At 35.3% G+C, this 13,094-nt stretch overlaps 1 protein-coding gene across 1 annotated transcript; it reads left to right on the plus strand.

Annotated features, from left to right (window-relative positions):
* Positions 1 to 4,822: 4,822 nt before the first annotated feature.
* On the plus strand, positions 4,823 to 6,295 carry LOC148282300 (uncharacterized). The gene is made up of 2 exons (XM_088225316.1): positions 4,823 to 4,989; positions 5,266 to 6,295. The coding sequence occupies exons 1-2, from the start codon at positions 4,972 to 4,974 to the stop codon at positions 6,127 to 6,129; spliced, it is 882 nt and encodes a 293-aa protein (XP_088081442.1). The 5' UTR covers positions 4,823 to 4,971; the 3' UTR covers positions 6,130 to 6,295.
* Positions 6,296 to 13,094: the final 6,799 nt, after the last annotated feature.

The raw sequence follows: 13,094 nt of genomic DNA on the forward strand, positions 1-13,094 counted from the left end.
CCTGAAGTCTCCGAAATACCCTTATTTCTTAAAGAGGAAGCTTTTTGAAACGTGAGTTCTCCCAGCTTTTTTTCATTTTACACAAATTATAAGTGACACAAAGAGCTATGAAAATGAGAATGGTGGGTATTTCGTTGAGAGACAGAAGAACCAAAACATGGACAAGAGCGAGATCAAACGTCACGGATATGGTCCACAGGCGTTGGAGCTGGACTAGTCATATAGTTCGGACCACAAACTCTAGATAGACTGAAAATATTCTGAAAAAAGGACCCAGAGCAGGCAGAAGAAGTGACGGTAAGCCTCAGGCAAAGTGGTCTGAAGACATAAGACGGGTTGCAAGAGTGGTTGGATGCGGTCGGCTCAGGATAGGGAGACATGGAAGCTTAAGAGATTGACAGATATTAAACATCGGACAAGAGACGGCTGATGATATGGTTAGTAGTAGATTATTTTTTTCCTTTAATAAGTGAAATAAAAATATACATTTTCTGAGAAAAAAATTGCATTTTGCATCTAAGCCACCCTGTTCTACAACGCACTTTCATACATTTCGTTTATCTTACCACAAACTCCCCATAATGTCTACCTCCATTTTATTATGATGTATTTAATGTAGGCACAAGGTTGCTGTAATTACTATTTCGACATCAACGCATGCCTTCCCTTTCTCCATTACTTGCCTATACTTATTATGTATATGTAAACGTCATACCAGCGTCATTTTTCTTAACGACTAAAATGCCAGTCTCGATCAAATACATCTTTTAAAAATCATCCTACAATCTATCGTACTAAAAAAAAAGTTATATCCTTTCAGGCGTTGGGACTGTTAAATAAACACATATTTATTACCACCTTAATTTGGATTTTTCTCGAATTTAATTGTTACTTTACGTATTCAGCAATTGTTTTTAAATGAAAATAATATTTCATTTCTCAATAAGGATCATCACCTTCAATATACGAAAAGACTACAGTATTACCTCATACAACATGTGACAACAACACAAGGACGATCGATAGTAAACCAGGAAAATTATATAATACGTTACATCACAAGATTGAATACAAGGCCCAGACAAACAAAATTACAGAACGAACCCTTTTTGAGTCAAGTGGATGAACAGTTTGATATAATGTTTTACACTAAAGTAAATCTATGCAATTCTTATATTTTAAGGTACACCACCGATCAAATTTTTCTTCACTTGAAAAAATCCATTTATAATTTCCTGCAAACTCGATTGCTTTCCAACATGTATATTTTTTGCGCGAAACACACAAACTTGAGAAAAATATCATTTTAATTCTTTTGATCTCACTGGGAATTCCACCAGAAATTGAGTCAAGCGTTTTAGCCAGCACAAGCCAGCTATTACACCTCGGGAACAGCCGTGTACTGTTTAAAATTAAATAAAATTTCTCTCCTTAACATAATATATCGTCATGATCGTAGAACAATGACGCATGTGATTTTATTCAACTTTACATGAGAGTGGTTTGAAATCTTTTTTGACACTTTGTCACTACTTGATAAATACAAAAGTATACAATATGATACTTGGGTTAGTTAAACATATTTGTTGACTAAGTGTTTATTTTGCAGAATACTAAAATCAAACACTGAATTAAGTCTATGTAAAATAGTGTATTTTATTTTTAAACACAAAAACGAAAATTCGGATGATTGTTTCGCCTCGTTATGGCATTTTCAAACGAATGTGAAGTTTAAATGAACTGATGATCCTTATAAAATTATGTAATTCTCGGTACTTAAGTTACTTACTCAGTCCATTTAATCTTCATGTTCGTTTTAGAACGCCATAACCAGGCGAAACAACTATCAGAATTTTTTGTGTTTAAAAATGAAATAAACGATTCAATGTCGACTCTAATCAGTGTTTGATTTTAATAAACTTTTTGTTATTTAAGTGGTCATAACCATTTTTTTTTTCGAACCTGAAATATACAGCTTTAACATAATATTTTTGAGATCAAATATAAAAGAAAGTCAATGTCGCATTTTTCGCACATGTGTCGTTCAACGATCACAACGATATGTAAAATTAGAGTACAACTCTACTATCTGGTCCCCTTTTTACAAAATTCACATAAATAATGTTGAAAGAGTCCAAGGAAAATTTTCAAGATTCCTTAATTCAAACTGCATACTCCTATAGAAAAATTAACTACATGCCTTTGTTAAATTTTTTAAATATACCTATTTTGTAGGATCGCAGGACAATAATTAACCTAATATTTTTATATGAAATCACTAATTCTAAACACAGTTCTATATTTTCTTTCTTTATATTTTATTTTTTCAAATTGATGTTGTTTATACACTCATCTTTTTAAATTTAATTTTTAAACCAACCATACTTCTTAACACTGTTCCTATCTTTTATTTCTTTATCTTGTATTTTTTTAAATTTATGTTGTTTACATACTTATCTTCTTTTTTTATACCAACTTTACTTCTAAACAATGTTCTATCCTTTATTGTTTTATATTGTATTTTTTTAATTTTATGTTATTTATATACTCATGTTTTATATTACTTCCATGTATGTAAAAGCCTTATGGGCGTGAAAAATTAATAAAATAAAAAAATAATGAATAAACAAAATTAAACGTTTTACGCCAGAAAAACAAAGTCCATAAAAGTTATGAAATAAGTGTATTTAGTTTGTAAATACGGGTTAAAAATGCGTTTTCTACGCGCGCTTTTGCGTTCAGAATACCACCCCTGGAATTCGTGTATTGCAATCTAACGCTTTAATAAATACATCACAATGAGGAAGAATGATTAGTGATAAAACTTGTAATCATATAAAAAAATAGAACAAAGATCTCATAAATAATATTACATTGAGTATCTTGAATCAAAACTCGTTTGTTTTAGTTCTAAGTAAACAAAAGAATACTCATAAAATATATTTGATATCCATCATTGACATTTACGAGAGATCTAATTCAAATATTCTTCAAGTCGGCTTATTATTCAACACGGTAATTTTCGTTTATTACCTTTGCTTATTATGTATCTGCGGTCCATTACACTATAGTACTCGAATAAGCACCGTGTTATGCGTATCTGTAAGATTTATGGGAATTTTTGCACGATTTTTAGAGATAAACATCATTCTTTAGATTTAAGTAGCCACAATTTGAACAATAAAAAACTGTATCAATTTGGGTATTTCCTAAAAATTGTTGTCAGATCGATTCCGTCTCTTTGCCGTTGAAGCTTTTCTGAATGAGTATCAATTAATTTGGCTAATTTGAAATAAAAAAAAGGGGCAATAATATTTTAATGAAATTTGAAGCAATCTCGTTGGCATGTAACCAAGGAGATTAAAAATTTTGTACAAAGAAATGAAGATTTTTTCTCAACTGATACTTCGTACAAAATTACAGTAATGAAAAATTTTTTGTAACCAATTGATAGGTTCACATGTACAGATGGTTTTAAACAATTAAGACACATGTTCGATTAATGCCAGCGTTACGTTTCTTCTACTGTATTACGTATTACGTCAAATATTTTGATAAGTATTTATTGTTTAAGTATAAAAGATACCATGCGCTTACAACGTAGAATGATAGCTGACCACCGTAGAATACAGCCTATATGAGTGGTGATGGCCTCTCGTAAAAAGCGCTTGTGAAAAATAAGGGATTCTTAGAAGACATATACACTTTCTTATATTAAACCCTCGCCCGCTTGTAGCATGACTGTCAATAAATTAGTACTAAGACCCCACGAAAATACTAAATTCAGAACATCATGCTTTATGTATTTAAACGCACTATATTTATATAGCTAAAATAATATGTCTTAATATCTTGATGATGTGTATGGCCCTTAGGAATAATAAAAAAATGACACGAATACCCGTATTCAGAGACAATACTTAAGGTCAGGAAGGTACATTCTATTGTCTTCACCTTCGGGTTATTCTCTGCATATGAGATTAGAATGTACTTTCCTCACCTTAAGTATAGTCTCTGAATACGGGTATAAATCATCTGTACCTAATCGTGTTTACTAAATAAAAAATATGTTTAAAAAAAAAAAAACATTTTTATGTTCTTTCGATTTACGCTAATATTTGTATTTTGGCGGTCATTTTCATTGAGTTGTACATAATTCACGATTAGAAAATGGGAATAAAGTTGCGTTAGAGCAGGGTGCGAACCTTAGACCTTTGATCCGTTAGCCCGCGACAATAGCCACGGGTCTACAAACCCAATTTTAGATTATTTAGTATTTTTTTATATGTATTTATTTTAACAATAAAACAGCATACATAATTGTATCGTCGTTCGCGCAAAGCCGAGGCTTGTCTGCGGGTTAAATTAATATTTCGTATAATGATGTTATTTGTTTTATTGTGTTACGCTGGCACAAATTCAATGGTATTTTACTTTGAGAATAATTTGTGTAAGTGAACTACTCGATATAATACTCGCACGTACAAACATAATTGCCTTAAAGACCGACAACCGGGATTAAAAAACATTATGTTGTTAAGTAATCCGTACGTAACACTGATGGTACATACATATGGGCATACTTTACGTATGTTATGAGCTGGTTCTCAGTATTTTTCATAGCAAGGAAAGTATTAAAATAAGGCAGTATGAGATGATGTTAGGACTGGTATTATGTCGGCTACGGACACAAGAAATTGTAGAACATTATGTGAAAGCACTGTAGACTTCTGTATGCAACGATCGGCTAACTTGCGTAAATCGGATAACCGCCCATAAAAATAAGTTCACCGAAGACTGGCGGTCATACCCATACATCTGCCTTACAATAAGTGCGATGTGCCCGAAGTAAAAGTTGTCGGGCATCTCGGCGTCCCCCACCCCCTGCCGCCGCTTGCAGCCCGCTATAAATACGGGGGGCGAATTTTCGGAAGTCACACTGCCTCCGAGTCTTCGTGCAAATAATCAAGCATGGCTAAGCTGTCCATTGTAAGTCGCTCAGTCATTTTCCGCTACATATCACGTTCTCAATTAGCTGCGAGTAACAGTGGGTTCGGCGAAGGTTTCAGTGCTACATTTCGCGAATGCAACGCGTGTGTTACTCTTCTGATACTATTGTGCTCTGAGGATTAAATCAGTGAAAGCATTTTTGCCGTGATTATTTATAGTTTTCTTTTGGTAGTTTTGATTTTTTTTTAAAATACAGTGCATAAAGATGTAAGATATTTGGATATTTTAAGCGAACGGATTATTTATTTCTTGCAGTTGGCGCTGGCGGCGTTCGTCGCCGTTGCGGCAGCGGAGCCTCCTGTCGGATATTCGTACTCCCAACCTGCTCCCCTCATCCTGCTGGGCGGCGGTGGCGGCGGCCACTCCCTGGGCGGGGGCGGGGGCTTCTCGCTGGGCGGAGGACACTCTCTGGGCGGCGGAATCTCCCTGGGCGGAGGACACTCGCTGGGAGGCGGGATCTCCCTGGGTGGAGGCGGCGGGTACAGCCACGGCGGAGGCGGAGGCGGAGGCGGATACAGAGCCGTGCACTCCGGCTACCAGACTTCCGAAGGACAGTACGTCGATCCCCATCTCCTGGAAGAGATCAAAAACATCCTGCTCAAGGATGAAATTCAAAATACCCAGTTCCAGTCTTCTCACGGATCCATCTCGTCCGGGCACGGCCTGTCCGGCTCCTACGGACCCCCCTCCGCGGTGTATGGCGTGCCACACTACCAGGAGCACGTTGTAGGTATCGAGCTCGGCCACGTGAAGCAAGGAATCCAGGTGGCTCAGTACGAGCAGGATGGTGGATACTCCGGAGGAGGAGGGTACGGAGGAGGTTACTCCGGTGGATACTCTAGCGGAGGTCACTCGGGCGGCTACTCCAGCGGAGGACACGGAGGGGACTTCAGCTCCATCGGTTCCATCAGCTCTATTGGCCACGGTTCTATCGGCGGAGGCTCTATTGGCCACGGTTCTATCGGCGGAGGCTCCATCGGCTCCATTGGCCACGGATCTCTCTCTCTGTCCTCCGGTTATTCCGCCCCCTCGGGAGGAGGCTACAACACGATCGCTATCCCCGCCGGATCCTACGGAGTTCCTCTCCCGTCTTCCCGGTACGGATCTCCCCATCATTAAACCATACGCATCGTCCGTCGAGGGCGTGTTCATTCTTCATTCACCATCGAGTCATTTCGTGGTCGTGATTATCGAATACTTGTCATATCTGTTCATCACCCATCATGTCGATATCATTTGTATTATACGATGCTTTCTGTAAATAAATCTCTTTATGTTTCACGTTGATGAATGGTTTCATTTGTTACCCGTAATTTCGTCGAGTATTTGTTTATTTTCGATATTAGCGTCCGCGTACAAAAAAAATGGCCAGGTAAAGCAATGTTAGAATGTGTGAAAACAAATTCAAGTCGGCGATTGAGAAACAATGAGATCGGAGGTGAATTGTGTGTCCACATTGCTGGTAAAAATGAAAGGCGATCGCTCGGCGGATTTTGGACGATGATATTGAAATAATAACATCCGCGATTTAATTCGGCCGAGAGAGTGGAAACAGGTTGCGGGCGGCGCGGCGCGGCGGGCGGCGCGTTCACCTATGAAAGTGAGCGGGAGTAACGGAAGTGCGGCGGGTAATTGCTCGACAGCGGGTGATGAATGCGTCCAGCCCGGGGCGGGTCCGCGGATGTGTGTCACTGGAGTTTCACTTTTCGCCACCGGCGCGGGTCAGCGACCGGCCGGGGCGGGCCACCGGCCACCGGCCATGACGCGCGCCTTTCCCTGTCTCCTTGGAACTCCCGGATAAGACGACCATTAGTCTAGCGATAAATGCCCATTTGTCTAAACCGACGCATCTCAAATTGTATTTCAACAAAGAACCTTTAAAATAAATGTGAATAAATTAAACAATAAGGTTTATTTATACACATCACTTTAGTTATTTGAATTACAAATTTAAAGGTTTCCATTAAACTTATTTTTCTATGGAATCCCTTTGTAAAGCGCCTGAGAGGTATTATATTACGAAAATAGCGCTATATAAGTTATCCATAATAATAATAATAATAACACCAAATTGATTTAGACATGATAAAATGACATCGGAGAACATCTGGACTACCAATTTTATAAATATTTATTGTTAAAATTATAATACTTCAAAAACACTAATAAACAGAAAATTGCTGTATTGACTGGATGCTCGATTGTTATATTTACGTAAGTTTTTTTATGTTGAAACCATACATTATCAAAAACAAATTTTTCGACCGTCTATAAAATATGAATGATCCAATAAAGAAAGCTGTGAGTCAGTTGCAATCATTTTGCCACTAAGCACATTTAAAGTTTGTTTCATATTCTTGACTGCTTTAAGTAATTTTTTGTTTCCTTAAACTCAATAAATTAAACTTTTCAAATTCAGTATCTGGAAATCTTTATTCGGATAGGTTCATTATGCTCTATTGTAAAAAAACCAAGATCTACTTGAAATATTTTTTAAATTTAAATTTTAATATTTATGCATTATTTTTTTCGCCGCGTTTTAATAATAAATATAGTTAAATTGTGATGCGATTAGTTGGTTTTAATTCTTTAATTGATTTCTATAAGTTTCTCAACTTTTTCCATTTTGTAAGGCGGTTATTTACAACTTATATAAATTGGCCCAAAAAATGAAATATTTGAGTGAATCATAAAAAGCCAATATTAATATTTTTTTAAATATATATTTTCTTTTGATCGTGTTTACTGTTTTAATAAATCCTTTATTTTTATTTTAAAAATGTACATGGACGAGTGTTTTTGGCTCGACATTTACTCTCCACTAAGGATCATGAAAATATAAATCGAGTGCCAGTATCCTAGTGTAATAGTTGGCGCGTTCGGCAACCATACTTGAAGTCCCGGATTCGATTACAGCCAGGGTGGATGAAAAATATTCCCTGAGAGCAAAAATACACCCTGATCTTATATTTAACATAATCTAAATTATTGGTGTCCAACACGAATATACAAATAAATTGTCAATATATTTTGTGCATACTATTTGTTTACTCAATAAAATAAATAAACTCGCAACTTTTAACAAAAAAAGTCCTATTTTGAAGCAATTTTTAACTTATTTAAATATTTTTTGGTTTCGACCGAAACTAGAACACAAGCCGAAATTCAGTTTAGATTTTGGTTAAAAATCTTGTTTTGGTCGATCACTACTAGTAGTTTCGTATCTAGATACGCCGCAATTGTATTGCCACAAAATGCACCACTTAGGGCAGTGAGGGAAACGATGGCGATGACATTATATTTATAAAAAAAGGAATAAAAAAAAATTAAAAAAACTAACGTGCTAGTATAAAAAAAGAATCTCACGAACATTTTTTATGTTCATGTTGTGATGAACGCCTCTAGACCACGAAAAACAGCATTTTTTATATCTCCGAAATCTTCACTTTTAGAATCACTTACGTTTTTTCAATTACGTACGAATTTCTTTGGGTAAACTTTCATTTAATCCAACGCTCATTCCGTCTTGTTAATTTGTATAAAAAATGACATTCACTTTTTCTCTTAGACGATAAACGAATTAGTTTGGAAGATCGTCTGTGGCTTGGTAATAAATAGTGAAGTCATAAGAACATTACGTGATGAAATTGTTCGGTTGATGATGGGGTCATTATTTTCCTGATTCAAGGTCATTACTTACTGTCCTAATGATGAATCCGTGACTCTTCCGTGAGAGAGAAATTCCCCGGCTTATTGAAATAATTTAATTTGATATTCTTACATCTTCACCCTGGTGTTAGTTTATAATTTGTTTTGAAATTAATATAGGACCCGTGAAATTAACGAAATTCGGGACTAGATCCTTGCAAAACAATGAAGAGGTTCAGATATTTTTTGTATATATATTTGTTAATATACTACCAAACTAATCCAAAGTTTGATAAAAAAAATATTTTTTTGTATCGCTGTGATTTTTTTATGTTTTTAAATTTTAAAATTTCTCCGTCCGTGACGTCACAATTACTCTTCAGTGAGTTCTGCTGACTGGTGAGTTGGCTTATGATATGATTGCTTAAGTTGATCCAGAGTTCCAGTCCAATGTTTATTGTGTTAATGTGATTTTTGATACTTTTTTAGCTTTAAATTTAAAAAAAAAAAAGTTTTTTTCGAGCTAGTTGATAATTTATCATATCCGAGTATGTATTTTAATAATTTTTTGTGCTTTTCTACAAATTGAGGAAGTTCAGCGGTTGTATATATTTTTTATTTATTAATAGGCTATTAAACCAAACCAACTTTTTTTTAAATTTTTTAAAAATGGCATTATCAGCGTTATGATTTTTTAAAGTTTGGTATTTCTGAAATAACTCCGCGTGTGACGTCAAAGATTCTCTGTCCATTGACGGCAAGGAAACCGGAATTCTTCGGTTGAAGAAGAAGCTAAAGTTCCACATTGTTAAAAGTAAAGACGCTTGAAATACGCCTTTAAATAAATAATAATAACGTTTCAAATAAGAAAATTTACTCGTATTAAGTAATTCTTCTCCAATAGGTACTATACATAGCTGAACCGTTCATAGCTAAACGTTCAAAAAATCCATGTTCCCTGAACATAGATTTTTTGAATTAAAAATCTTTAAAAACTCACAGTGACGTCATAATGTAAAAAAAAAACAATTTGCTAAGTTATAAGACTGCAATAAATATGCAGTCTCTTACCATACAAGAGGTCACGAGTTCGATTCCAACATAATTAAAAAAAAAAAACATAAATTTCTAAAGGTGTTTTTACATTAGGATATTTCGTAGGCCCTGGGCCTCGATTAACATGAGAAGATAAAAACGCCATACCTTCACCTTGACCGCGACGTTGAAGATAAATTCCTTCTAGCGATTACAAATATATATTACCGACCCCCCCCCCTTCAAATTTTGGGTAGGTACATCGATGTGAAGCAAGAAGAAACATACGTCACGGTACACATATATACACTCTAAAATGACAAAGCTTCAGTATGACGTCATAGATGAAGATAAAAGTCTCTCGACCGACAACAAAAATATACTACCGATACCCCCACCATTAAGTTTTGATGTAAGTACATCGGTTTTTATCGACGGGTCTCGAACCCCTCGATACGTTTATCTACGCATTAAAAGTGTGAAAAATTTTGTTGCTTAAAAATGTATTTAACAATTTTAATCGTTTTTAGGCTAGCACTTTTTTTTAAAAGCCTATTAAATAAATGAGAGAGAAATAAGTAAATTTTGAAGTCCATTTAAATTCCGACATAATTGTTGGTTTAATAAAACGAATGCCTAGATGCAAAAATAATGTCGCTAAGTTCTGTCCTATTAACATATAAGAGCATCTAGGTGTTAGAAAGTTACCACTGTAAAAAAATAATTTAGTTATTATATTGTTTCCATCTGTTTTACTATTTTTCTGAAAGAACGTCTCGGGAGTCGGCCTTATAATCGCTTAGTTTTACCTCAGTAGATAAATGCAGACGATCGTTAAGCATATCGTTTTGGAAATGGTTAAAATTCATACAAAAACCATATTTAAGCGAGCTTTTTTGCTTGAATTAGGATTTATTGGAGTTTGTAATTGCTTTGAAGTGAGCACTTTCTATTACAGAAGCCTATTTAAAATATAAATGTTAATGACGTAAGGAACGCGGACTAATTGTTTGCGGTCATTCATTGGCTTGTTTCGATCATATGATGTCGACATGACAAGTAGGTAGAACAAACCGAGGTAAGATACAGATAGTACAGAAGTTAAGTATACCGTATCGATATATACAGATGAAGCTAGCGTTCATAATCGAGGCACTAGACTGACCTCTAAGTCGAAAAACTGATAATTATAATTACCTGTAACAATTATGTCACAGGAAGCGGTTGTTGTCTTGTATTTATCAAGCGCCCTATGCACCACTAGGGGCATAAACGGAATGCAAATGATGAATAAATATTTAAAAAACAAAATATTAAACTTTTTCCTCCATTCGAAAGAAAATTGGTTGTGTTAATGTCAGAGCAAATGAATGAATGTCGTCAATAAAATAAATAAAGTGGTCATTATAGTAGAAAGAATGGAGAGTGGCTGACCGCGGTACGAGGTCATTATCAAATCACTTTCAAGAGGAGAATCAACTGTATTTATACATAGGTGAGGTCATATTAATTAGAATGTGTTATGCATAAATGTGTTAATTTTATATTTTATTAAAATACAATATCAAAATGTATATTTTTTGATAATATGTCACGGCGTAAATTGTCTCTGTCATGTCTGTCCTGATCCTGTCTCTTTTTTCTTCACCTATATAAAGATTCCTTAAAACAAATTAATACTATTTTTTTTGTCACCTGAAGTCAGTGGAGTCAGACTTCACCTCGATTGGAGTACATTTGTTTAATTGTGATCACACCGTTATGAGTGTGATCCCATTGCCCGGGGTTCGCGACGTTGACGCTAACGAGTAGGACTAGTCAGTAGTGTTGCCGATGGAATGCAACGGGCACGCACCAGAAAACGCACCAGAAAATATAAAACCAAATATTAATTTTAACAAATCATCATGGAAAATATATTTAATAATAAACGAAAACGTAGATGTTGCATTGTGGAGTTTTGCTGCTAAAGCAGGTCATCCTGAAGAATAAGAAAAACTACAAAAAAAAATCAGTCTATATACTCCATTTCCTTGTTAGCCATGTGCCCTGTGATATTTACAAGATTTCACAAACCTTCTTTCGTAAACCAGCTCACGCTTTGCCAACATATGCATATCCGTATCCAGGGAAATAAGGAATACAATTATGTATGTGAAATAGAACCATGATCCTGGCGAATGTTTTCGACTCGATAATTGTTCTCAGGTAAAAATCCCGATAGTGGAAATCAAATAGACTAAAGTACGTCTTATTATGCAGTGGTTTGCGCATTCGCCTACCATGCTCAAGGTACTTAGTTCAACTCCTGGCTGGGTCGATGTGAAATATAAGTGTAATTGGTGGTTTAACACAACAATATTTCACTATCCCTGGACTGGTACCTGAATCGTAAAACTGATCACCATATCTTCTAAGCAACATAAATAATCTAGATACACTGTGTTTGAAGTGTCCGGGTACCACTAGGTGCATACAGTGAAATGATTGGCACCGGCTTAATTTCCGGGAAGGTTGACACGAAAACATATGTTTCTAAAGGTAATTTTACACTAAAGTATTTCATTGTCATAGGACTTTAAGATACCAATAGTAAAAATATCAACCTAAGCAGGTTTTTTTTATAACCAATAATATGAAAAAAAATATATATATACGTATATAAATAATAATGTAATGTGTAGTCTCCTGGAATCTCATGGATCGGCTTATGAAAATAGACATTGATTTGTTTTAGAGCGTAGATCGATACGTAAAAAATACATTATTATAAAAAAAAAAAACAATATTTTCCTATTCCCGCCATTAGGTGATTAGGGTACTACATTGGTACATTAACATCAGCTTATCTGTGTAATTTTAATTTTATGAAGATATAATGATCAGTGTTACATTTCAAGTTACCGGCGGTAAATAACAGAAAGAGACTGTCCGCCATTATCGGCTATCTTCGGTTTTGTAGAGCGTCGTCTTTGTCATTCAACCTTGTCGACTCGTGCGACAAACACGACCCTCTACAAAGCCGAAGTTAGTCGATCATGGCCGAAAGTATTTTTCAAGCCCGATGCCGGTTACGTACTGCCGGTTACCGTACCTGTCAAGAGATTATGAAATATTCCAGTGTAATAATACCCCTGATAACAAATATTTCAAGTAAACCATTAGGAATTGAACCCGAGACCTTAGGAGAAATAGGTCTTTACTCTGCATAATAATGATAAGACTGTAAAATGTTTTCTTTAAAAAAACTATACGTAAAACCACAAAAATTCACAAAATGATAAAAACCTTCGTCACCTCATAATAAACATGTGGTAGGTTGACTCACTTTTGTATAGCACGGTCAAATTTGTAACATGGTTTTAGAATCTAAATTTCTACATTTTATATAATTTCAGTTA

This window comes from Micrasema longulum, unplaced genomic scaffold (assembly GCF_059751315.1).
Source record: "Micrasema longulum isolate JH-2025_06_02 unplaced genomic scaffold, ASM5975131v1 h1tg000341l, whole genome shotgun sequence".
Lineage (NCBI taxonomy): Eukaryota > Metazoa > Arthropoda > Insecta > Trichoptera > Brachycentridae > Micrasema > Micrasema longulum.